The 25,000-nt window shown below is 39.1% G+C and overlaps 1 protein-coding gene and 1 pseudogene across 6 annotated transcripts in view; one reads left to right on the top strand and one right to left on the bottom strand.

Moving 5' to 3' along the window:
* Positions 1-25,000, top strand: part of POLA1 (DNA polymerase alpha 1, catalytic subunit) — a 295,284-nt gene that overhangs the window by 198,543 nt on the left and 71,741 nt on the right. The window contains exons 36-37 of one of the 6 annotated variants that reach the window (XM_019955964.2): positions 16,550-16,705; positions 18,562-18,969. The exons of 3 other annotated variants lie outside the window; for them this stretch is intronic. In XM_019955964.2, coding sequence (XP_019811523.1) covers positions 16,550-16,660 — 111 coding nt within the window. In that variant the 3' untranslated portion in view covers positions 16,661-16,705; positions 18,562-18,969. Of the gene's footprint in view, positions 1-16,549; positions 18,534-18,561; positions 18,970-25,000 lie in introns of those variants that run through there. 2 more of the 6 variants (XM_019955965.2, XM_019955963.2) reach the window with 2 other exon arrangements.
* Positions 3,117-3,799, bottom strand: LOC109555247 (large ribosomal subunit protein uL13 pseudogene; annotated as a pseudogene).

The raw sequence follows: 25,000 nt of genomic DNA, 5'->3' as shown, positions 1-25,000 counted from the left end.
GCTCCTAATTTGGAGCTTTTTTTGCTAAAAATGTTTTTTTATTTACCTTTTTATGTCCTACAAGAGAATTTCCCCTCCATTGGCTCACCTGCTGATTTGTTTTTATGTATGATAAATTCTTCAGAGCTTATGTGAAGTGTTTGGTGTGTTTTCCAAGTTATTATTGTAGCAGGAGACGAACATTCATCCTTGGAGAGGAATATTTGGCCCCTCAGGTTCAAGGTAGACATTTTGAGCTCAGATTTTATATTTATTAGCCTTGATGTCTGAAGTACACATCAGTGACCAATAAGCTGTAGTACAGCCTTCTCCTAACTGAAGGGGGTCTGAAATTCCATGAGGATTAAAAATAGCAAAACCACTCGCTGAAATTAGAATTTATATTTAGACGATATATTGTCTTTCACTCACCCTGCAGAATTTTATTTTTAAGGCTGTACATTGTGTGGCTCTCTGATTCTCATTTTAGAAACACACGGAACTCACTGGAAAGCCAGACCTGGTTAATATAAACATAGTCTGGGTAAACATGTGGGAGTTGCTATGCAAAATAGAGGCAGAGCATTCTTTACCACCACCGCACTGACTCACTTTAATCACAGACCCCAAATTTTATTTTGTGGAAATGGCACTTTGAAATGCTGTCATAGAATCCTGCAAGGCATTTTGGGACGTGTAGTTCAGCATTCAGCAAGAAGACCACCGGAGATGGGGACAGATAATTCAGGGAAGGCTGCACTGTGTGTGAATGTTCTCCATACTGTCCTGCACTGTTCCCTTCTTTGCCTCACTGCTTAGAAGCAGTGCAGTGCAGGACATATTTGTTGACAATCATGAAGGCTTTGTAGAGGAACTGAATGGTAGAAACTGAGATTTCCAAAGCTTCCTACATTTGAAGGCAGCACTCCAGTTACAGAGCAAGATTTCTGAGTCTGAAATCTTTCTTGTGGCCTTGATAATTTTTGTATTTTTCTCTTTTAGACATAACCTTGATGATAACCTTGATATGGGATGTGTTTCTCTTGGAATGCCAAGCAGAGATCATTTTATGCTTTTGAGTCATAGTTATAAATAATGTTGCTTATTATGTACTCCAAACTCATTCAACAAAAGTTTATGGAGCCCCTACTCTGGGCCAACATTGTTACAGCTGCTAGGGATATAGCAGGGAACTAAACTAACACCCTGTCCTCATGAAACTTACCTTCTAGTATGGGAAGATAGAACGCCCAATAGTACGGTCATGGGCTCTCAGAGTTGAACACGACTGAGGCAACTTAGCACACACGCCCAGGGCAGGTGGTAACATGTATTGTGGAGAAAAATGTAGCTGTGTAAGGAGGAAAGGACTGAGGCAACTGGGGTTGCTAATCTCTATAGGATTGTTAGGGAAGTTCTCAATATTGAGAAGAGACCAGAAGAATATGAGCAGTGAGCCATGCAGGTAGGTGGAGGAAAAGCATGCCATGCATATGGGACAGCAAGTGTGAAGGGCCTGAGATAAGAGCTTGCTGGACACGTCTAAGGAATTGGAAGGAGCTGGTGTGGCAGGAGATGAGTGAACAGTGGGGAGAGTGGTAACAGGGAAGGCAGTAGGGGGATACCAACTGTGAGGGGCCATACAGACCATTGTGAGGACTTTGACTTCAATTCTGGGAAACTATTGAGGAGTTCTGAGCAGAGGAATGCAGAGGAATGCCATGATTTGACTTTAAGCAAACTATTTTGACACTGTGGTCCAGGCAAAAGACCTGGTGGCTTGACTAACAAGATAGTAGGAGAGCTTATGAGAAGTGGTTAGATTCTAGATGCAATTTTTAAGCCAGAACTGATAGAATTTGTTATTCAGATCGTTGTTTACCTTATGTTATTATATACAGTGAATGGCAGAGGGATTCCTTCCTGTAGTCATTGATTCTGAATTGGATTCTAATACATTTAGATTACTCACCGAAAAATAAGTAATTTTAAGGTAAATATTAATAATTGCATAGACTCCTTACCCAAATCACTGGTTCTTCCTAAACACAGACTTAATGGCCAACTCTTGTGCCATACAAAAGACACAAACCATGTTCTGCAGAACCACCCTACCCCACCCAACACAAGAGGCTTCAGGTTTTTGAGGGGAAAATGACTTGTGTTCCACTTTAAGTTCACAGTCTAGCTGATGAAGTAAAATTCCTGGACACAGAGACACACCACAGACTCCTACTCCTACTGAGAGATCCCTGAAAGTCATGAGAATCACAGCTGGAACAAACCATTGTCTCAGATGGGTGTGTGTTCATGCATATACAGGTGTGTTGAAGGGATGGCAGGAAGTAATTAACAACTGCTATACTAATTTTAGTCTAAACATGTACATAAGTCGTTAGAAAAGGCAAAGCTGAGATGATTGCACAGAAAAGGTGAAATGTAAGCTAGGACTGGAAGGATTGGTAGGCTACGAATAGCTGGAGATGCAGAAGCAAAAGACATTGTTGAGTTTCTTCTGTGCCTTCTCGTACCCTTTCGCTAGACAGTATTATTTAGTGATGCTCTATTAGGAAAACCAGCCTTAGGAAGCTGTGTCATTTCTACTCTGAAGCAGTAAGTTGAAGTTCAGCCTTTAGAGTAAACTAATCTTTGGTTTGATTAGCTACCCCAGTTTAGTGGTGTTAGACTCTGCTCTTCTTTTTGGATCATTATAGAACAAAGAAAATCTTCTTGGGCAAATCTTTTTTTTTTTTTAAATAATTTATTAGTTTGGGATCACAAAATGTAGAGAAGACACGAAGCAATGCCTGTGACCCCTTGGCTGAAATGTCTCTTCCAGAGACACTTTTTGGGCATTCTTTCACATCCTAACAGCTGTAGAGTATAGTATCTGACCACGTGGGAAACTTGAACAGACACCCTTTAAGTCATGGGGGTCACTTCCAATTAAGTCTCCCAGCTTACTTCTGCCAATATTGCAACTGCATTGGTTGTTCAACTGTTCATGTCTTTAAAATCTCACGAACCAATAGGCTGCAGACCAATGATGGCCTGCACAGCCCTTAGAACTGCCTACACTGACTAATGCCCCTCAGCTATACCTGATCTGCTTGTGGCACCTGCATGGCAGCCCCTGGGGGGCCCCCACATCCTAGGGTGGCGATGGAGGAAGGGCAGGCCAGGCCAAGCATGAAGAATAAACAGTCAATTTTATTGGGCTCAGACTAGGAATCCATGAAGCTTCAGGACCTCTGTGAATTTGTTAGTTTTCTTCTCAATGTTCTTTTCAGCCTGCTTCCATAGCCTCGTGAGCTGCTGCTTTTTCTGATAGTGGATCTTGGCTTTCCCCTTTCTCTTCTCCTCCAGTGTGGCCGTTAACCACCTGGTACTTCCAGCCAACCTCATGAGCCAGGCGCCCTAGGTAGGCAAACTTCCAAGTAAGCTTCAGACACAACTTTGAGGGCAGTAGGAACCACCATCTGCTTTCTTGTCATAGGGTCGTGGGATCCCATCAAATACCTTGAGGTGCTCCAGAGCATCCTGGCCCTGCTTGGTCTTGGGGGGAAGCATGCCTTGCACAGTCTGCCAGAAGATGCGGCTGGGGTTTGGAAGTGCCACAGGAGGGGTTGGTGTTCATCCCCCTGGGGAGAAAACCCAGGTACTTCAACTTACTTCTGTGGCAATTGCCAGAAATATTGATGCCCTCACAGCACACGACCACAGCCTTCTAGCCCAGAAGCACCTGCTTGGCCACAATGGCCTCCGGGCAGCCCAGGAGATGGCCTCGGCCATTGAGCGCCAGGACCTGCCCTTCCACCATCTTTGGTAGCCACCTGGAAAGGAGGGCAAATTTTGAAATTAAGAACATAGTGGCAGTGTGGTCCATATCCTGTCCTTTGTTTTTATTCTTACACTTGTCCTTCGACCAGTCTTCCCTCCCATCCTCTCTGTTTGCACTCAGCTCTCCTATAACTCCATACATGTATTTCTAAAATTACCAAGTTATGTAAAATCACAACCAGATGCTTTATGGAAAGGACACATGGGTTAGAAACCCACCAAAATTTCATCAATGACTCAAACAAGAATATCAGTTCAGTTCAGTCGCTCATTCGTGTCCGACTCTTTGCAACCCCATGAATCTCAGCACACCCGGCCTCCCTGTATATCACCAACTCCCGGAGTTCACTCAAAGTCACGTCCATCAAATCAGTGATGCCATCCAGCCATCTCATCCTCTGTCGTCCCCTTCTCCTCCTGCCCCCAATCCCTCCCAGCATCAGGGTCTTTTCCAGTGAGTCAACTCTGCCCACGAGGTGGCCAAAGTATTGGAGTTTCACCTTTAGCATCATTCCTTCCAAAGAACACCCAGGACTGATCTCCTTTAGAATGGACTGGTTGGATCTCCTTGCAGTCCAAGGGACTCTCAAGAGTCTTCTCCAACACCACAGTTCAAAAGCATCAATTCTTCGGTGCTCAGCTTTCTTCACAGTCCAACTCTCATATCTGTACGTGACCACCGGAAAAACCATAGCCTTGACTAGATGGACCTTTGTTGGAAAGGTAATGTCTCTGCTTTTGAATATGCTGTCTAGGTTGGTCATAACTTTCCTTCTAGGGAGTAAACATCTTTTAATTTCATGGCTGCATTCACCATCTGCAGTGATTTTGGAGTCCAAGAAAATAAAATCTGTCACTGCTTCTACTTTTTCCCCTTCTATTTGCCATGAGGTGATGGGACCAGATGCCATGATCTTCGTTTTCTGAATGTTGAGCTTTAAGCCAACTTTTTCACTTTCCACTTTCACTTTCATCAAGAGGCTTTTTAGTTCCTCTTCACTTTCTGCCATAAGGGTGGTGTCATCTGCATATCTGAGGTTATTGATATTTCTCCCAGCAATCTTGATTCCAGCTTGTGCTTCTTCCAGTCCAGCGTTTCTCATGACGTATTCTGCATATAAGTTTAATAAGCAGGGTGACAATATACAGTCTTGATGTACTCCTTTTCCCATTTGGAACCCGTCTGTTGTTCCAAGTCCAGTTCTAACTATTGCTTCTTGACCTGCATATAGGTTTCTCAAGAGGCAGGTCAGGTGGTCTGGTATTCCCATCTCTTTCAGAATTTTCCACAATTTATTGTGATCCACAGTTTATTGTGTCAAAGGCTTTGGCATAGTCAATAAAGCAGAAATAGATGTTTTCTGGAACTCTCTTGCTTTTTCCATGATCCAGCAGACGTTGGCAATTTGATCTCTGGTTCCTCTGCCTTTTCTAAAACCAGCTTGAACATCTGGAGGTTCACGGTTCACATGTTGCTGAAGCCTGGCTTGGAGAATTTTGAGCATTACTTTACTAGCATGTGAGATGAGTGCAATTGTGCGGTAGTTTGAGCATTCTTTGGCATTGCCTTTCTTTGGGATTGGAATGAAAACTGACCTTTTCAACTCCTGTCGACACCTGAGTTTTCCAAATTTGCTGGCATATTGAGTGCAGCACTTTCACAGCATCATCTTTCAGGATTTGAAATAGCTCCACTGGAATGCCATCACCTCCACTAGCTTTGTTCATAGTGATGCTTTCTAAACCCCACTTGGCTTCACATTCCAGGATGTCTGGCTCTAGGTGAGTGATCACGCCATCATGATTATCTTAGTCATGAAGATCTTTTTTGTATAGTTCTTCTGTGTATTCTTGCCACCTCTTCTTAATATCTTCTGCTTCTGTTAGGTCCATACCATTTCTGTCCTTTATCGAGCCCATCTTTTCATGAAATGTTCCCTTGGTATCTCTAATTTTCTTGAAGAGATCTCTAGTCTTTCCCATTCTGTTGTTTTCCTCTATTTATTTGCATCGATCGCTGAGGAAGGCATTCCTATCTCTCCTTGCTATTCTTTGGAACTCTGCATTCAGATGCTTGTATCTTTCCTTTTCTCCTTTGCTTTTCGATTCTCTTCTTTTCACAGCTATATGTAAGGCCTCCCCAGACAGCCCCATTTTGCTTTTTTGCATTTCTTTTCCATGGGGATAGTCTTGATCCCTGTCTCCTGTACAATGTCACGAACCTCAGTCCATAGTTCATCAGGCACGCTATCTATCAGATCTAGGCCCTTAAATCTATCTCTCACTTCCACTGTATAATCATAAGGGGTTTGATTTAGGTCATACCTGAATGGTCTAGTGGTTTTCCCTACTTTCTTCAATTTAAAGTCTGAATTTGGCAATAAGGAATTCATGATCTGAGCCACAGTCAGCTCCTGGTCTTGTTTTTGCTGACTGTGTAGAGCTTCTCCATCTTTGGCTGCAAAGAATATAATCTATCTGATTTCAGTGTTGACCATCTGGTGATGTCCATGTGTAGAGTATTCTCTTGAGTTCTTGGAAGAGGGTGTTTGCTATGACCAGTGTGTTCTTTTGGCAAAACTCTATTAGCCTTTGCCCTGCTTCATTCCATATTCCAAGGCCAAATTTGCCTGTTACTCCAGGTGTTTCTTGACTGCCTACTTTTGCATTCCTGTCCCCTCTAATGAAAAGGACATCTTTTTTGGGTGTTACTTCTAAAAGGTCTTGTAGGTCTTCATAGAACCATTCAACTTCAGCTTCTTCAGCATTACTGGTTGGGGCATAGACTTGGATTACCATGATATTGAATGGTTTGCCTTGGAAAAGAACAGAGATCATTCTGTCGTTTTTGAGACTGCATCCAAGTACTGCATTTCGGACTGTTTTGTTGACCATGATGGCTACTCCATTTCTTCTGAGGGATTCCTGCCCACAGTAGTAGATATAATTTGGTCATCTGAATTAAATTCACCCATTCCAGTCCATTTCAGTTCGCTGATTCCTAGAATGTTGATGTTCACTCTTGCCATCTCCTGTTTGACCACTCTGAATTTGCCTTGATTCTTGGACCTGACATTCCAGGTTCCTATGCAATATTGCTGTTCCCAGCATCAGACCTTGCTTCTATCACCAGTCACATCCACAACTGGGTATTGTTTTTACTTTGGCTCTATCCCTTCATTCTTTTTGGAGTTATTTCTCCACTGATCTCCAGTAGCATATTGGGCACCTACTGACCTGGGGAGTTCCTCTTTCAGTACCCTATCATTTTGCCTTTTCACACTGTTCATGGGGTTCTCAAGGCAAGAATACTGAAGTGGTTTGCCATTCCCTTCTCCAGTGGACCACGTTCTGTCAGATCGGTCTCTCCACCATGACCTGCCCGTCTTGGGTGGCCCCACAGGCATGGCCTAGTTTCATTGAGTTAGACAAGGCTGTGGTCCTAGTGTGATTAGATTGACTAGTTTTCTGTGATTATGGTTTCAGTGTGTCTGCCCTCTGATGCCTCTCGCAACACCTACTATCTTACTTGGGTTTCTCTTACCTTGGACGTGGGGTATCTCTTCGTGGCTGCTCCAGCATAGCGCAGCCACTGCTCCTGCAAAGCGCAGCCACTGCTCCTTACCTTGCACGAGGGGTATCTCCTCATGGCCGCCCCTCCTGACCTTGAACGTGGAGTAGCTCCTCTTGGCCCTGCTGTGCCTGCACAACGACCGCTCCTTGGATGTGGGGATATAGGAACCTAATGAAAACAGTGGTGTGATGTTACATATCTTGAATAGCTAAGAAATATGTAAGTACTACAATAAATACAGCATTTTACCTTGCAAAAGACTTGAAGTTTGCTTGTGAAAGTGAACATCAGAAAGGTTGCAGCTCATAAGTCATGGTGAAGTGGTAGAAGGAAGGTTATCTGAAATTGGAAGGAAAATTATACAAACACCAGATGTGGGTTAATGTAGCTTATTACACACTCAGTGAACAGGGGTAGCTGGTCAGTGTTTGAGGGGTGTATGTATATGTGTGTTACATATATTCCTCTGTGGCTTGATTCATCTGGATGCAGTTTTCTGCATTTACCTAATGTTTCTTACAGACAGAATCCTGTAGAAGCAGACATAAAATTCATGTTATGTTCACAGTATTTCCTGATGTATCAATGGCATTGGAATTCTCATTTTCAAAGTAAGCATTGTAGTGGAACCAACTGTACCTTGATGATTAACTAGCACCTTAAGTTCCCCCTACTTTATTATTATTTTCTCATTTTCATATTGTGAAAAAGTATTCTTATTTTTATAAAGACCAATTGGAGCATCTGTCAACCAAACGGTTACTGAATATTGTCTCTTCTCCATGCTGCTTGTCTGGTGTGTAGCAAGTAAAAAAGGTTTTGAAGCCATGGTTTCTGCCCTTAAACAGCTTCAATATAAGGAACCAACCAGAGAGATTAGAAATAAAATGAAAGTTCTTAAAAAGTAACAGTATATTATAGAATTAATACATCAGTGCTAAAGAGATATGGTAAACTAAGGCTCCTTAGAAGATAAAAATTTTCTATCTAGATCTTAAAGTTACAAACATATATTAGAGAAGTAAGGTTATCCCCTTACTAGAAAAGATATGGGAATCCCGAAGGTGTTTTTTATTTTTTCTCTCTCTCTCTGTTTTTCATTCTCATGCTGCAGCCCCCAAGTAATCTTATGTTGGCAACAAAAGCTGCAGTGGTAGTCACCAAGAGCCAAAACACTCAACTCACATGTGCCTTCTTAAGAAAGGAAGGAAAGAAGTACAGACCCAGCTTTCTGGCTATCGGCTGGGAACTAAAAAGTACCAGGGAGATCACAGACAAAGACAGCTTCAGGGAAGGTGACCTCATAAAGTTTTTGTTAAACTTTGGGTCTCATACCCTAATCTGGAAGGAAAGGATCTGAGCCTAATCAGCATATCAAAAACTTTGAGAACTGAAGTAAAAGACCACAGCCCAGATTGACTTCTGGGTGGAGTACACATGGGACAAATATAACAAGTACTGCCACAGTTTTGAAAGGTGAACTGAGATCAGGCCCACAGTCCAGAGAAAGTGGGCTGGAATCCATAACCCAAACCTAATGAAGTCAGTTGCCTGCTAAAACAAATTCATCAACTGTTGTCCATAGAATTTAAGTAACACCCATAGATTCACGCTACTCAGAATGTCCAAAATTCAGTTCAGAACTACCTGGTAGAAGAAGAAAAAGCACAACTTGCATGGGGTGGGGCGGGGCAGGGGTCAGAAATCCAAAGTCAAGATTGAAATGATGCTGTTAGAGTTATATGACAGAAGAAATTGATGTAAAAAAGAGCCAAATAAATATATTAGAACCAAAAAATATAACCAAAGTTTAAAAATTCATTGAGTAGGCTCAATAGCAGAATGGAGATGACACAGGAAACAGCCAGTGAACTTGAAAATAGATCAGTACAAATTATCCAGTCTAAAGGAGAGGTAGAAAATGACAAAGGGGTTAGGCAGAACAGAGCCTCCGGGACCTGTGAGACAATAATACAGTCTAACATTCATATCATTGGAATCCAAAAAAGGAGGAGAAGCACCAGGCTGAAAAAAAATATTTGAAGAAATAATGTGAACCTTTCCCAAGTTTGACAAAAGACAAACTGACAGATGCAGAAAGCTCCATGAATCCCAATCAGGGTAAACCCTAAGAAATTCACTCTGGAACACATCATAATCTAACTCTGTGTGTGTGTGTGTTGGAGGGGGCAAAAGTTTTAAAAACAATCAGAAAAATGATGTTTTGTAAGAGAAAATGTACTTCCCAGGTGTCTCAGTGGTAGAGTGTTTGACTGCCTGCCAATGCAGGAGACATGGATTCTATCCCTGGGTTGGGAATATCCTCTGGAGGAGGAAATATTAACCCACTCTAGTATTCTTGTCCGGAGAAGGCAATGGCACCCCACTCCAGTATTCTTGCCTGGCAAATCCCATGGACGGAGGAGCCTGGTAGGCTGCACTCTATGGGGTTGCGAAGAGTCGGACACGACTGAGCGATTTCACTTTCACTTTTCACTTGCATGCATTGGAGAAGGAAATGGCAACCCACTCCAGTGTTCTTGCCTGGAGAATCCCAGGGACGGGGGAGCCTGGTGGGCTGCCGTCTATGGGGTCGCACAGAGTCAGGCACGACTGAAGTAACTTAGCAGTAGCAGTATTCTTGTCTGAAAAATCCCATGGACGGAGGAGCCTGGTGAGCTACAGTCTACAGGGTCACAAAGCATGCATAAGGGAAAATGATTCAAATGATGACATATTTCTTATCAGAAACAATATGGAGGCCAGAGGAAGTAGTACAGTGTTTTTAAAGTGCTAAAAGATTATCAACTCACTGTTTTAATCTGCTGCTGCTGCTGCTAAGTCGCTTCAGTCGTGTCCAACTCTGTGCGACCCCATGGACTGCAGCCTACTAGGTGTCTCCGTCCATGGGATTCTCCAGGCAAGAACACTGGAGTGGGTTGCCATTTCCTTCTCTAATGCATGAAAATGGAAAGTGAAAGTGAAGTTGTTCAGTCGTGTCCGACTCTTAGCGACCCCATGGACTGCAGCCCACCAGGCTCCTCCATCCATGGGATTTTCCAGGCAACAGTACTGGAGTGTTTAATCTAGCCCCCCCAAAATCTTTTGGAGTGAAGGTAAAAGGAAGACATTTTCTGATGAGGGAAAGGTAAGAGAATTCATTGTCAGCAGACCTACTCTGAAAGAATTGTTGTACTAAGTTACTCAGACAGAAGGGACATGATACTGGAAAGATACCTAGAACGTCAAGAATGAAGGAAAAGGGCTTCCCTGGTGGCTCAGCAATAAAGAATCCGGCTGCCAATGCAGGAGACACAGGTTCAGTCCCTGATCTGGGAAGATCTCACATGCCATGGTGCAACTAAACCTGTGTGCCATAACCATCTAGCTTGTGCTCTTGAGCCTCTGAGCCACAGCTACTGAGCCCATGTGCTGCAGCTACTGAAGCCCACATGCCATAGAGCCTGTGCTCTGCAACAAGAGAAGCAACTGCAGTAAGAAGCCCAAGCACTGCAACTGAATAGTAGCCCCCATAGTAACAAAGACCCAGCACAGCCAAAAATAAATAATTAATTAAAAAGAAAAAAGAAGGAAGGAAAAGGAAATGGTAAATATAATAACTATTTTTCTTGAGTTACTTGAAATATTTTTGATAGGTGAAAGCAAAAATTATAGCATTTTCTACCAGTTTTCAGTGTGTGTAGGTCTAATTTATGAGACAACTACAACATCAAAGGAAGGAGGGAAAAGGGACCTATGTGGGTTTTTACGTGGTAAATTTTTACCATGTATTACATTTACATGGTAAATTTTTAATTCTAAAGTATATATATTGTCATCCTTAATGATGAACTTTACAAAAAGATGTTGTCAAAACCACAATTAATTAAATAATAAAAAGATGTTTGAATAACCCCAAAGACGGCAGGAAATAGAAAAGAGAAAGGAAAAGTAGAACAAATAATAAAATAGTACACCCAAATCCAAACATATCAATAACTGCATTAAATGCAAATGTTCTAAATGTGTTTATACCAATTAAAAGAAATTATCAGAATGTATTTTTTAATGATGCAAGTATTATAAAATGTCTTCAAGAAACTAACTTCAAATATAATGGTATAGGTAGGTTAAGGGAGAAAATGGCAAAAGATATACCATGCAAACACCAATGAAAAGAAAGAGTGGCTGTGTTAAAAGCAGAAAATTAGACTTCAGAGCAAAGAAAATTACTTATAATAAAGAGGGATTTTACATAATGATAAAAGAGCTAATTCACTAAGACGAGAAAACAACCCAAAATCGTATGTACCTAACAACAGTGCCTCAAAATGGTGGCACCTGAAGCAAAAGCTGGCAGAACTGAAAGGAGAAACAGACAATCCATAATTATACGTGGCAACTTTTAACACTCCTCTTTCAGTAATTGATAGAAATACTGGACAAAAAATCAGCAAGGATATAGAAGAACTGTCAACCAATGGGATTTAATTGATATATACAGAACACTCCACCTGTCGATAGCATGATCAAGATTCTTTTCAAGTGTACATGGAACATTCAACAAGATAGACTATATGATAGACTATATTCTGCGTTATAAAAACAACCTTAATGAATTTAAAATAATTGAAATCATACAGAGTATATTCTGTAGCCATAATGGAATTAAACTAGAAGTCATTAAGAGAAAAGTAACCAGAAACTCTTTAAGTTCTTGGAAATTAAGCAACACACTTCTAAATAACCCAACGGTGAAAAAAAGGTCCCAAGGAAAATTAGAAAATATTTTGAACCAAGTGAAAATGCAAATGCAACATATCAAACAATGATTGAGACAGTGTATATACTATGGTGCCTATTGTAATGCAGAGTAGACCAATTACCAATATTTATGCATCATAGACACACAAAATCTGTAAAATACTCAAGTAGTAAGTGTCAAGGGATTGTTTATTGACCCATTGGTAATATAAGTGTGTTCATTTGGCAGTTAACTATTAAATAATCATGCTGTCAGAATCGGGTGAGGTTCAAAGGGGAAAAGTAAAAAACTGTATAGTAGGATGATGCACTTAGAGGGAAATTGATAGCATTAAATGTTTGTATTAGAGGAAAAGAAAGGTATCAAATCAATAATGTGAGTTTCCACTTTCAGAAATTTTTTTGAAAAGCAGAGCAAAATAAGCCCAAAATAAACAGAAGAAAAGAGATAGTGAAGATATATTAGTTAAACTGAAAGAATAGAGAAAATCAGTGAAACAAAAACATGAATATTTGAAAATATCTATAAAATTGATAAGCACCTAGCAAGGCTGACAGATTTTAAAAAAGTAAAGATACAAATTGGCACTATCCAGAATACTAGGCCTCCACAGATTTTAAAAGGATCAGGGAATACTAAACATATTTGACAGTTTAAGAGTAGTGGACCAATTCCTCAAAAATCGGAAACTATAAGAATTCATCCAAGATGAAATGGATTACCTCAATAGTCCTATATTTGTTAAAGGAAGTAAATTCATAATTGAAAAAAAATTAAGTTGGAGGAATCAATAATCAATTGTAAGACTTAAAGCTACAGATATGAACAGTGTAAAATTGGCAAATGGATAGAAACCTAGACCCACAGAATAGATAGACTCAAACAAGTTTGGCCAATCGATTTTTAACAGCGATTCAAAAGAATTTAATGAAGAATGAATAGCCCTTTCAACATGTAATGTTGGAAAAAGTTGGACATTCACATTCAGAAAAAATAAACTTTGAGCTAAAATCTTATACAAATATTAGCAAAGTATATCATGGCTCTAAGTGCAAAACTATAAACTTTAAGAAGTAGTACATAAGAGAAAATCTTCATGACCTCAGACTAGGTGAAGAATTCTTAAACATGAGATAAAAATGATCAATTTAAAAAAGGAAAAATCACTTGAACTTCATCAAAATAAAAACTTACTCGAAAAGACACTATTAAGGGATAGAAATGACAAGTCATAAACTTGGAAGAAATGTTTACAAATCACATATCCAACAAGGGACCTGTGTCTAGTATATATATAAAGAACTCTCAAAACTCAGTTAAAAGAAAACCACTCCAATTTAAAAATAAACAAAAGACTTAAATGGATTCTTTACCACAGAGAACATAAGGATGACAAATAAGAATGTGAAAAGTTGTTTCATTATTAGCATCAGGGAAATACAAATTGAAACCTTGACAAGATAGCATTCCATACTCACTGGAATGGTTAAAATACAAAATACTGACAGTACCAAGTGCTTGTGAAGACGTGGAACAACAGGAAGCTTCATGCTTACTTTGCTGGTGGAAATGTAAAATGGTGCTGCCAGTCTGAAAAACAGTTTGTTTCTCATAAAGATCAATATATACTTTCTGTATGACCTAGGAATCCTCTTGGGTATTTACCCTAGAGAAATGAAAAATTATAACCATGTAAAAATCTGTGCAGAAATGTTTCTAAGGAACTGAATTCATAATAGCCCCAAACTGGAAACAACTCCCAACACACTTCAGTGGATGAATGAATAAAGTGTCGTGCTTTCATACCATGGAGTATTACTTAGCAATAAAAAGGATAAGATTACTGATAACATAGAGCAACTTGGATGGGTCTCAAAGCTATTATGCTGTGTGAAAAAAAGCTCGACTCAAAAGACCATATAGTGTTTAATTCCATTTAAGTGGCATTGTTGAAATTTCAGAACTGTAATGATGGAGAACCAGTAGTTGTCGTGGATTAGAGAATGGTCTGAATACAAATGGGCAACAAAAGGCAGTTTTGGAACTGTTGTGTATCCTAGTTGTCATGGATGTTACATGTGTTAAAAAATAATAGAACTATACCATATATACTCTCCCAAATTAATCTCACTGTGAAATTTTTTAAAGTAAAAATGAAAGAAAAATTTCTGTGGCCTGGTGATAACATATAACTCTACTTCGAGGATGTTGTTGTTTAGTTGGTAAGTCTTTTCCGACTCTGCAACCCCATGAACCGTAGCCCACAAGTCTTCTCTGTCCATGGGATTTTTCAGGCAAGAATACTGGAGTGAGTTGCCATTTCCTTTTCTAGGGAATCTTCCCTAGCCAGGATCAAATCAGCGTCTCCTGTTGGCAGGCAGATTCTATACCACTGAGCCACTAGGGAAGCCCAGGGATTGAACCTGTGTTTCCTGCATTGGCAGGCGAATTTATTTACCACTTCAAGAATAAATCTTTTCAAATACAGGGATATATGTGGAGACATAGAACTAAGGGAGCTCCTTTTACACAAGTTAAATGAATTAAATATCTGGCATTGAGGTTACATGACAATAAGTCCCAACTCCTGCCACCTTGTAAACACAGTTCACATAAATATAATAGATATGTTATTGAGAGCCCCTGCAACGCTTTTTGTCAAGGAATCTACACAAGGAGAAAATATCAAGCTATGACAAAAATCTCTTTTGAGGAACAAGACATTAATATTCTCATTTTGCTAAAGTAAAAACAAAGGAAGGTCTTTCCTAAGCCCAGCTTTTGGGATGGGATAGATTTGGGAGTGGCAGGCCATATGCGAGTTCTAACTATTTAAATTATAAAGTAAAGCCTTGAAAACATGACAAAGTTTTGAATAGGAAATTCTGGATTTTAGAGCAGCATGTTTTTTGTTTTTAAAAACAATGGTAGGGGACTTCTCTGGTGGTCCAGTGGTTAAGAATACACCTTGCAATGCAAGCAATGCAGTTCTATCCCTGATCAGGGAACTAAGATACCACATGCCTCAGAGCAAGTAGACCCTCGTGCTATAACTGCTGAGCCCCGCAAGCTCTGGAGCCCATGTACCACAACTAAGACCTGATGCAGACAACTAAATATTTTTTAACGTAATCATTAAAAACGATGATCGACCTCAGGAAGCTCTGTTTTCTTTCGAGCAGTATAGGCATGTATTTGCTTATAGTTACCATTCTTCTGTCTTGTTTATTGAGGGATACATAGCTTCATGGAGAGCTGGTTTGTTTTCTCTTCATCTCCCCATTGCCAGTGTTCTGGAACCCCTTTCATGAACATGCCCTTCCTGTCAGGTAAAGGTAATCATTTAAAAACAAACAGACCACAAAAAGAAGAGCATCGATTCGAAATTTTTGTAGTAATTGAAAATGTAAATTAGTTTCAGTCATGTTCCTTTTGTTCTCCTGGGGTGAAATTACTGGTTAAGGTTATCTTACTTTCACAACTCTTAAACAGTGTTTCTGAGTGAGGTGGAATAGATTATGGTGTAGTCATATTGGTGGGCAGGACCTTCTACAGGCCTGTGCATGACTGAATGCTCCAGCTGCCTCCAGACTTCTGCCCACTTAATGCCAACTTTAAAGGGGGACAATATTCCAATAAACATGCTTTCTTTTATTTTATTTTATTTTATAATGGTTGTGATTTACACTGTTCCATATCCCTGGTGGCTCAGATGGTAAAGAATCTGTCTGCAGTGCATGAGACCCAGGTTCAGTCCTTGTGTCGAGAACATCCCTTGGAGAAGGGAATGGCAACCGACTCCAGTATTGTCTGGAGAATCCAATGGAAGAGGAGCCTGGTACGCTACAGTCCATGGGGTCGCAAAGAGTCGTCACGACTGAGGCGACTTAGCATACACGCGTATTAGGCTTAGCAAATCCATATCTGTATCTTCAGCTGATGATATATGAATTGGCCCTTTTCATTTCTTCACAAAACTAATGGGCCTATTTGGAGAACCTAGGACTCTAGCTCCTACATTCTGCATATACATCCTGGGATTTTATTAGCATTAAAAAGAGTTTGAAATTGTATTCTATGGGTGAGGGCCCTGACCTTATTCAAAGATACCGCTGGAGTATTTCTACTTTTATCTGTTTTATTTATGAGATTGCTCTGTTAAAGTTCATGTATAACAGTAGTTCAATTGCTGAGAAAATGTTGGTAAACCACTCACCTGGGCAGATGAAATTCACAAATAATGAGAACTTAAATTTTTAACCAGTCATCTCCACTTCCCATCCAAGTCTTTAGTATTGCTTAAAAAAAATTTGCCTGATTTAATGCTTTATTTACTTGATATTGGAACAGTGTTTATTGAATACCTACTATATGCCAGTACTATATTTCAGGAAGATGTGTTACTTTTTCTCACTTTACTGGTTGAAAAACTGCTGAGAAGTGAACTGGCCCAAAGCCAGAAAGGGGAAGAACAAGGAAGTAAACCAACTGCATCTGAATAATTGAGCACCACAGTGTGTATATCGGCGGTGACTCAAGTAACATAGGTGAGTGTTGACAAATGATTTGAGAGAAACAGACCTGCTGGAGTTCAAATCAAGATACTTCTGTTACAGTCTTCAAGGATTACAGAGCAAGTGGAGTCAGCAGGAATGCAGAAGAAAGAAGATACTTTTTCATATCAGTGCCGCCTGCTCAGGACGCAGAAGATGCAGGTGTAACATAGGTTTAGGAAGGTTCATTATTAATCCTTGAAGTTTCTGTGCAAACCCCAGATAGAGTATGATAAAGCATGTGAGTTAAGACAGAAAAACAGTAGAATACCGTCTCAGTCTGTTGCATCTGGGATGAAGCCAATCCCAGGAACCTGAGGACAGTTTTTAAAGGAGGAGAGAGGACATGAGTGGGATATATTATCAAAGGACACCCCATGATTTGAGACCTAGGTGTATAGAGCCTGGATAGGATTTTTGTTTCTGTTTTTCTCATTTTACCAGATATAATTTCCTAGATTACAAATCTTTTTCTTTAAGTTACAAGAAATTACTAGTTTCCTTCCTTTTAGGAGAAAGTAGTCAAGAGAGAACACATCGATGACTATGCATTTTGTTCCTAGGAAAGTCCATTAGCCAGTTTGTGCTTTGCTTGTTTTAACACCTCTGTATGGAATGGTTTGGTTTCCTGTTGTAAGTAGAAGGTGGCCTAGATAAGCTTTCAGTAGAAAAGACCAGGTCTTGAATACAAGCAAGCCTAGTTTCTAATTAAACAAATGTCTAAGACTGTAATTTCTAATGCAGTGTAGAAAGAAAGGGCAAAGAGCAGCCAAACTAGTTTTTATTGGCTCTGTTTTTGTGGTTCTAATATAATTCTGGCAAGTTGGAAGAATTTAGAAGAGGAATTAGTGAATTACATGTGCATGTATATTAATACTCCCTTTGTTACTTTTTTTTCATTGTCAAAATTAATTTACTGACATTTGAAAAGTATAACTATAGTGACTTGTTACTGAATAGGTTCTTGTACAAAACATCAAAAACAAAATCATAAGACATCTACCATGTGTTTTTTGGATGTGTAATGAGTTTCAGTACCTAAATTAGCTACCTGAAATTTCCTATAGAAATTCCAAACCATATCAGTAAAAGAATTACTTCTTATCTTGTATTTTGATAATGGGTGGTTAGCATGGGGAGTCTATGGCCTTAAAGCCTAATGGCCATGTTAGATGTAAGATATATGGATTTATTTCATTGACTAAGACAACTAGAACAGCATCATGACCAAACATAGTCTGACCAGTTGAACTGAATAGTAACAAGAAGTGAATCTTAACTAATGAACTAGGAGAACAAGGAGGGCATAAATGTTAAGTCTGTTTATACCCAATGTATTTCTCTCTTCTATGGTGGCATCAATTATAAGACATACCACTGATATAGTAACAGCATTTCAGAGGAAAAGAAAATTTTTAGCAAAGACAACAATTCATAAGACAAATCTTTGTTTCAGAAACATTCAAAGTGATGAGAGGTGTCTTAGAATCAAGCAAGAGTGTTATTGAGTATAACACTTAAATGATAACTAAGGCAAACTGAGTGCTTACCATGTGTCAGACTATACACTTGTGCTATGCTAAGTCACTTCATTCGTGTCCAACTCTGCAACCCTATGGACCATAGCCCGCCAGGCTTCTTTGTCCATGGGATTCTCCAGGCAAGAATATGGGAATGGGTTGCCATGCCTTCCTCCGGGGAATCTTCCAAACCCAGGGATCAAACCCATGTCTTTTATATCCCCTGCATTGGCAGGCAGGTCCTTTACCAGTAGTGCCACCACTTGTGCCAGATACTTAATATTCATTATTCAATTTAATCCTCACAATAGTCGCATGGGTCTTTTACAGATGAAGAAACTGAGGCTTGGAGAGGTTGCTCATCCTGGGACTTTACCTCCAATAAATGTCACAGCCAGGATTTGAAGGAGAGAGCCTGTCAGACTCCAGAATCCACACTGTTAACCACTGTTGGGTGCATTTACTGTTTATCATTAAAAGCTGTGGTACATATACACAATGGAGTATTACTCAGCCATTAAAAAGAATACATTTGAATCAGTTCTAATGAGATGGATGAATCTGGAACCTATTATACAGAGTGAAGTAAGCCAGAAAGAAAAACACCAATACAGTATACTAACGCATATATATGGAATTTAGAAAGATGGTAACATAACCCTGTGTACAAGACAGCGAAAGAGACACTGATGTATAGATCAGTCTTATGGACTCTGTGGGAGAGGGAGAGGGTGGGGAGATTTGGGAGAATAGCATTGAAACATGTATAATATCATGTATGAAACAAGTCGCCAGTCCAGGTTCGATACACGATACTGGATGCTTGGGGCTGGTGCACTGGGACGACCCAGAGGGAGGGTATGGGGAGGGAGGAGGGAGGAGGGTTCAGGATGGGGAACACAGGTATACCTGTGGCGGATTCATTTCGATATTTGGCAAAACTAATACAATATTGTAAAGTTTAAAAATAAAAAAAAAGAAAGAAAAATTGAAAGTAGTCAGCGAAGTTCTTTCCAAAATCTGCCTCTTTGACTTCCGTGAAAGTAGTAACTGACCTCCAACAATAACAAACAAAACAAAAAGCACTCCACCCTTTCTTGAATATTCCTCAGCATCATTTTTTAAGTTTACTGATATGTGAGCCTGTGATATTCTGTGACTATCATTTTAAAACTGCATTCATAGCTACAATTTCTGTCTTCTAATAGCTTATAAGGTATATAACCTCATTATAGGCTTATATACAGAGACAGTAGAAGAAAAGACTATCAAGATACATTAAGGGCTTTTTGTAGCTAAATTCAACCGCCAAAAAAGATGTAAAGCAAACATATGCTACTGTTTGAGGCACTGTTGTCATCCTTGTTTTACAGATAAGGAGGTGGAGAGTATAGTTTTCGATGCCTTGCCCAAGATCACATATCTGCTAAATGTTAGAGGCAGAATTTGAACCCATACTGGTTCCAGAGTCTGTGCTGTTAACAACCACACCATACTTGCCTTATCTCGTATTTTCACATTTAACAGCTTACAGTGCCTTGGCTTTACTTAGAACTTTTCTTCTAAAGAACTTATGTTTTTGGCGTCTTCATCCTCCCTATGCCAGGATCTTGGGAGTCCTGAGGTATTTATGATAAGATGTCTATCCTCAAGGAGATTACAGTACTTTAAACAGAACTACTGGGATTTCCCTGGCAGTCTAGTGGTTAAGAGTTCACTTTCCCATGCAGGAGGCAGGGGTTTGATCTCTGGTGGGGCACTCAGATCCCACATGCCTCACGGCCAAAACACCAAAGCATCAAACAGAAGCAGTGTTGTAACAAATTCAATAAAGACTTTTAAAATGATGCACATCAAAAAAATTTAAAAATAAACAGAACTGCTATAAGTTGTAAAGAGATTAAAAGCAAGGAAATACTTTATCCTATTTCAGCCTATAGGAGAGATAGAAATCAAGTTTTCATTTTTTTACAGTGATTGGTACTGAAATCTTACCACCCTTCCTTTTTTAAAAATTTGCTTACATAATCAGTGACTTTTACTTAGGATCATAAGAGTATATTGTTTGGCCTTGGCTTTTGAATGAAGTTCACAAAATTAAAAAGGAGAAAAAAATGTCAAGTTCTTACAGGTGCCTACTTGGTTTACTTCAGGAAGCTTCCCAAAGGCAAGTGTTCATAGCTAAGAAAAAGTTAAAAGACTCACTACCAGTTAGTTAGCGCTCACTGTATGTCAGGTAGTGTACTAAATGTTTCACACATACTATGTCATGTAATCCTGGTAACAGTGCTTTAATGGGGTGCATCCGCCCCATCTTCATTTCTCCGAGCCTCAGTTTTTCAATTTGTAAAACAGAAAAGGAAAGCTTCTTTATGTTCTAAAAGGAATTTCTAAACCCATAAAAATTTTTTCTGAAGTGCGTGCACAGAGATCTGTGTGGAACATAAACTTTTAAGAACTTAGATTTTTATATCTTTCTGCTCAAAGGTACATTTTCTGAAAGGTGCATCTTAGAATGAAGGAGAGCAAAAATTAGAAAATTAAATTGACACAGTTAGACTTTAGGTTCCCAGTTCAACCATGATACATGTTGGAAAACTTTTGACTTGGCTTGGTCAGTTTCTCCTTGCAGTCTGCACCTCCAGCCCCCAAGCCAGTGCCCTTTGCTTTTGGCCCTGTGCTCCTGCCACTTTTACTCATAGTGGGCTGTGCCCTAAACATGGCATCACTGTAGCCTAACAGTGTGAGTGAGGTACCAGGTGCTTATAATACACTGCTTCTCTGGTGCACTGAGTATTTCAGGTTGAAAACTAGCCACAAAAGAACTGATTAACACACAGAATGACATTGTTGAAAGTGTATGAATGAAAAGTGGCATATGACAAAGATCAAGGGGCTTGGACATTGAAAACCTGGGAACAAGTCTTGGCTCTGCCCCTTACTAGCTGCATGACCTAGGGCAAGTCCCATAACCTATTTGAGTCTCAGCTTCCTTATCTGTAAAATGAGGATAATCAGAATGGCTTGTTTATTTATTGAAGATCAAATGGGAGAAAGCATAATGCTTGGGAGATGGAGCTGAAAACTGAAAAGTGTCAAACGCATATTAATACATCATGCTAAACTTCTTCAACCCTCTCCTTTAGCACAGTGATTTAACACATTGATAACATCTGGGAAATCTCTGTTCACTTTAAATAGCATGCACATATAGACTTTAAAATTGTACCTCAGATAATCCTATACCAGCATTTCAGGCAAAGATTTAAGATGCCATTTGGCAATAAAAAATATTGATTCTAGTCACAAACTGTCACTCTAATTTTGACTCCACTGGTTTTTCTAAGAGGTTTGCAAACTGGCCATTAGTGCTCCGTTCACTGACCAGATCTGGGATCATGAACAGGTGACTTCACCTTTGATGAGCTCTGTCAAATAAGGACAACAATTTTAACTTCCCACCTACCTGACAACTTTTGTGAGGACTGAATACTTTGAAAAGCCTAACATTATTATATAAATGCAAGGGACGCAAATTTTAAAATGAGTATAATCATCTGAGACCTCTGTAATGTAAGAATTTAAACACTCAAATAATTCTGTTAGGAAATGCAAGGTAAACATGCCATTAAAAAGTTACAGAGAGCAGCTACTGTGAGAAGCAGGTAGATAAATGGAAATATCCACATTTGACTGCAATGTAGTGTTGGAAAAGTCACACCCACACCAGGCTATAAGCTCCTGTGATCTTATCCTATTTCCCTTTCTCTGATGTAGCCTTAGCAGCTGGAATAGTGTCTGGCCTATTTTAGATGCTCAATTTGTTGAATGAATGCACAGCAGTCTTTCTTATGTGCTTGGTGAGTAGTGGTGTGAAGGGAGGCTGACTTTGGCTTGGCTTGGATCAGCTATGACAGCCTTCTCCTGTCTTGTCCATCTGAGGCAGAACTTGTTCTGAGATGTCACCAAAGCCAGAGTACACCTTAACAGCCTGGTCAGATTACAGTTAAGTTTTTGTCCTAAATGCTGCATCACTTTATTTACAGTAGCCATGTGCATTTATTTTATTTTAGTAGCTGTTGATATTGCTCATCATAGACCCTTTGGTGCCAGTTAATAAGAATATTAGAAAGCTGACCAAACATTCTAGATTTCAGTTTTGCCAAATTTTTGTGGATGGGTTGGGAAGTGGTAGAGAATATTTATTTTAGCCAGATTAGATATATTTGGGTGAATGTGCCAGGGAAAGAAAGTCAAAGTAGTTTTCAGTTCAGTTTAAATCTAGAAAGAAACCCTAGAAAACTCATTAATCTAGGAAACCCTTTTATCCAAATAAGATTTCATGCAGAATTCCCAACTATAAAAAAGATGAGATTTTTATAGCTTATAACTTATTTTTCAGTGAGAACACCAGCTAATATGTTGGGATCTTACACGTCTTAAAATTTGGGAGGTAGTACATGTGAATACACCTGTCTTGAATTTTTTACAGTGAATATATAATCAGTGAAATCAGAATCAAACATTTGGAGAACCCTCCAAGGCACATGAATTGAACATACTTGAAAAACACTGATCTTGCCCTACTCATTCTTACTATAGATATGGAGGTTGAAACTATAATATTCAGAACCTCATTCTGTCTCCTCATTTTGCTTCTTGGTGTGGTGATGTTAGTAACGTGAATGAATCTGAACAAAGTTAACTACCTCAATACTTCCAGATATCAAGGGTTTCTCTTACTTACATAAATGTTTCTAGGCCATTTTATAGCTCTGGTGAAATCCAAAGTGACTTACCAACCTTATTTTTATATTATTATTTCTTCTAGTTAGAAATTTATATTTACATTTCTCATTGTGATGTTAATACATGATTATATGTAGCATGGGGGCTAATTGAAATCTTTTGGGTTTTTTGTGGGGCTTTTTTGGCATGATGTTAACCTTGAAATACAGCATTTAAAAAAGGAAAACTTCTGAAGAGAGGGCAATAAATTCAAGGTAGAATCCTAAAATTGTCCTCAGTCCCAGTGAAGACAACATGACCAATATTTGGGTATTTCAACATCTGTAGCATTAAAGCCAGCCCTATCTCCTAAGATGGAAATTGCCATGTGCAGAATGACTTGATAGAAAATGGTGTACATTCTATATAATCTTCTAACAGCAGAATGCGACCAGTGGCACTTCCCTAAAAAAAAATAAATTACCCGAAATTTGCAGCACATTCATATTCAATTTCATCACAGCAGATGCTCATTAGTATGTTGTTATTAATTGGTATTCACTTTAGGTTTTGTTTAAAATGAAGATAATAATTAGGTTTTAATTACTGCATCATTCGTTGGGGGGGGGTGTCTGTGGGGAGAGGCAAAGAGTGAAATGCCTCTTGAAGCATTGAAATAGTTCCTGATGCTTATTCAGCACCGTGTGCTGCCAAAGACTTTGAAAAATAACTTCATCTTCACCAAAAAATAGGACTAGGATTATAAAATGAAGAAATTGCTGTCTGTGTGGCTTTTTTAAAATAAGCCCATCGTTATCAAGAACTCACTGTAAATTGTCTACTTGATGGACATACTGAATCAGATGATAATGTGCACTACTATTCTTTCTAATCAAATTACTAAAAAGACTTCTTGGAAAAGTAACCCTCACAAGCAGCTGATTAATGAAGTGGTGGCAATGTTTTGTATTAGAACTAATTGAAGTAATCCAAATAAGTTATTTCTGTAGCCTATGGAAATAATTTCCTTTGCAAAGAAGTACATTGGAGTTGGCAAACCAGTATTTTTTCACCCTCTCTTGTTCTATATTTACAGAAAAAGCATAAATAATGCAAATAAAATGGGCAGAAAACCAATTTGGGTGACAGAAAAAACAGCATATCTCAATCTTTTCAAGATTAATCTTGATACTAATCAAGACTAATAATTTATATAAGACATAAAGGTGTGTAGAAATTGAAGGATACTGAAATTTTAAAGGCATATCTTAACTAAAACAGTAGAAATAGCAGTTTAATGCGTCCATTAAAAGGGGGTGTTCATAGTTCGAGTTTAAACATATTCCTTATAAACTTTCTAGAGCACCTATTGAGGGCATGGCATTGGGTTTTGCAACTGTGTAGAAATTCAAACCCTCCAGAAGCTGCGCTCTAGTTGGGAAAGTACGGAATATGTCATTCATTAGTGACATACAGGGTGTGCCATTCATAGTGCTCGTGCTTTCCATATGCTCGTGTGTTATATTTTTTTAATTTTTATTGGATTATAGTTGATTTGCAATGTTACTTTCAGGTGCACAGAAAGTGAATCAGTTATACATATATCCACTTCATTTTTTCTAAGATTCTTTTCCCACATAGGTCATTACAGAGTATTGAGTAGAGTTCCCTGTGCTCTACAGCAGGTTCTTATTATGTGTCTATTTTATATATAGTTATGTATGTGTGTGTGTGTGTGTGTGTGTGTGAGAGAGAGAGAGAGGGAGAGAGAGAGATAGATGGAATATTACTCACCCTTAAAAAAGAATGAAATGATGCCATTTACAGCAACATGGATGGACCTAGAGGTTTTCATATTGAATGAAGTAAGTCAGACACAGAAAGATGAATATCATATATCACTTATATGTGGAATCTTTTTTTTTAAGGGTACAAATGAACATTATTAACAAAACAAGTAATAGAAGTAGAGTCATGATATAGAAAATAAATGTATAGTTAACCAGGGTTTGGGGGGTGGGAATAAATTGGGAGATTGCTA

The sequence above is a fragment of the Bos indicus genome, chromosome X (genome assembly GCF_029378745.1).
Source record: "Bos indicus isolate NIAB-ARS_2022 breed Sahiwal x Tharparkar chromosome X, NIAB-ARS_B.indTharparkar_mat_pri_1.0, whole genome shotgun sequence".
Classification (NCBI taxonomy): domain Eukaryota; kingdom Metazoa; phylum Chordata; class Mammalia; order Artiodactyla; family Bovidae; genus Bos; species Bos indicus.
The sequence above is the reverse complement of the archived record's forward strand: the minus strand, read 5'-3'. Positions and strand labels throughout refer to the sequence as shown.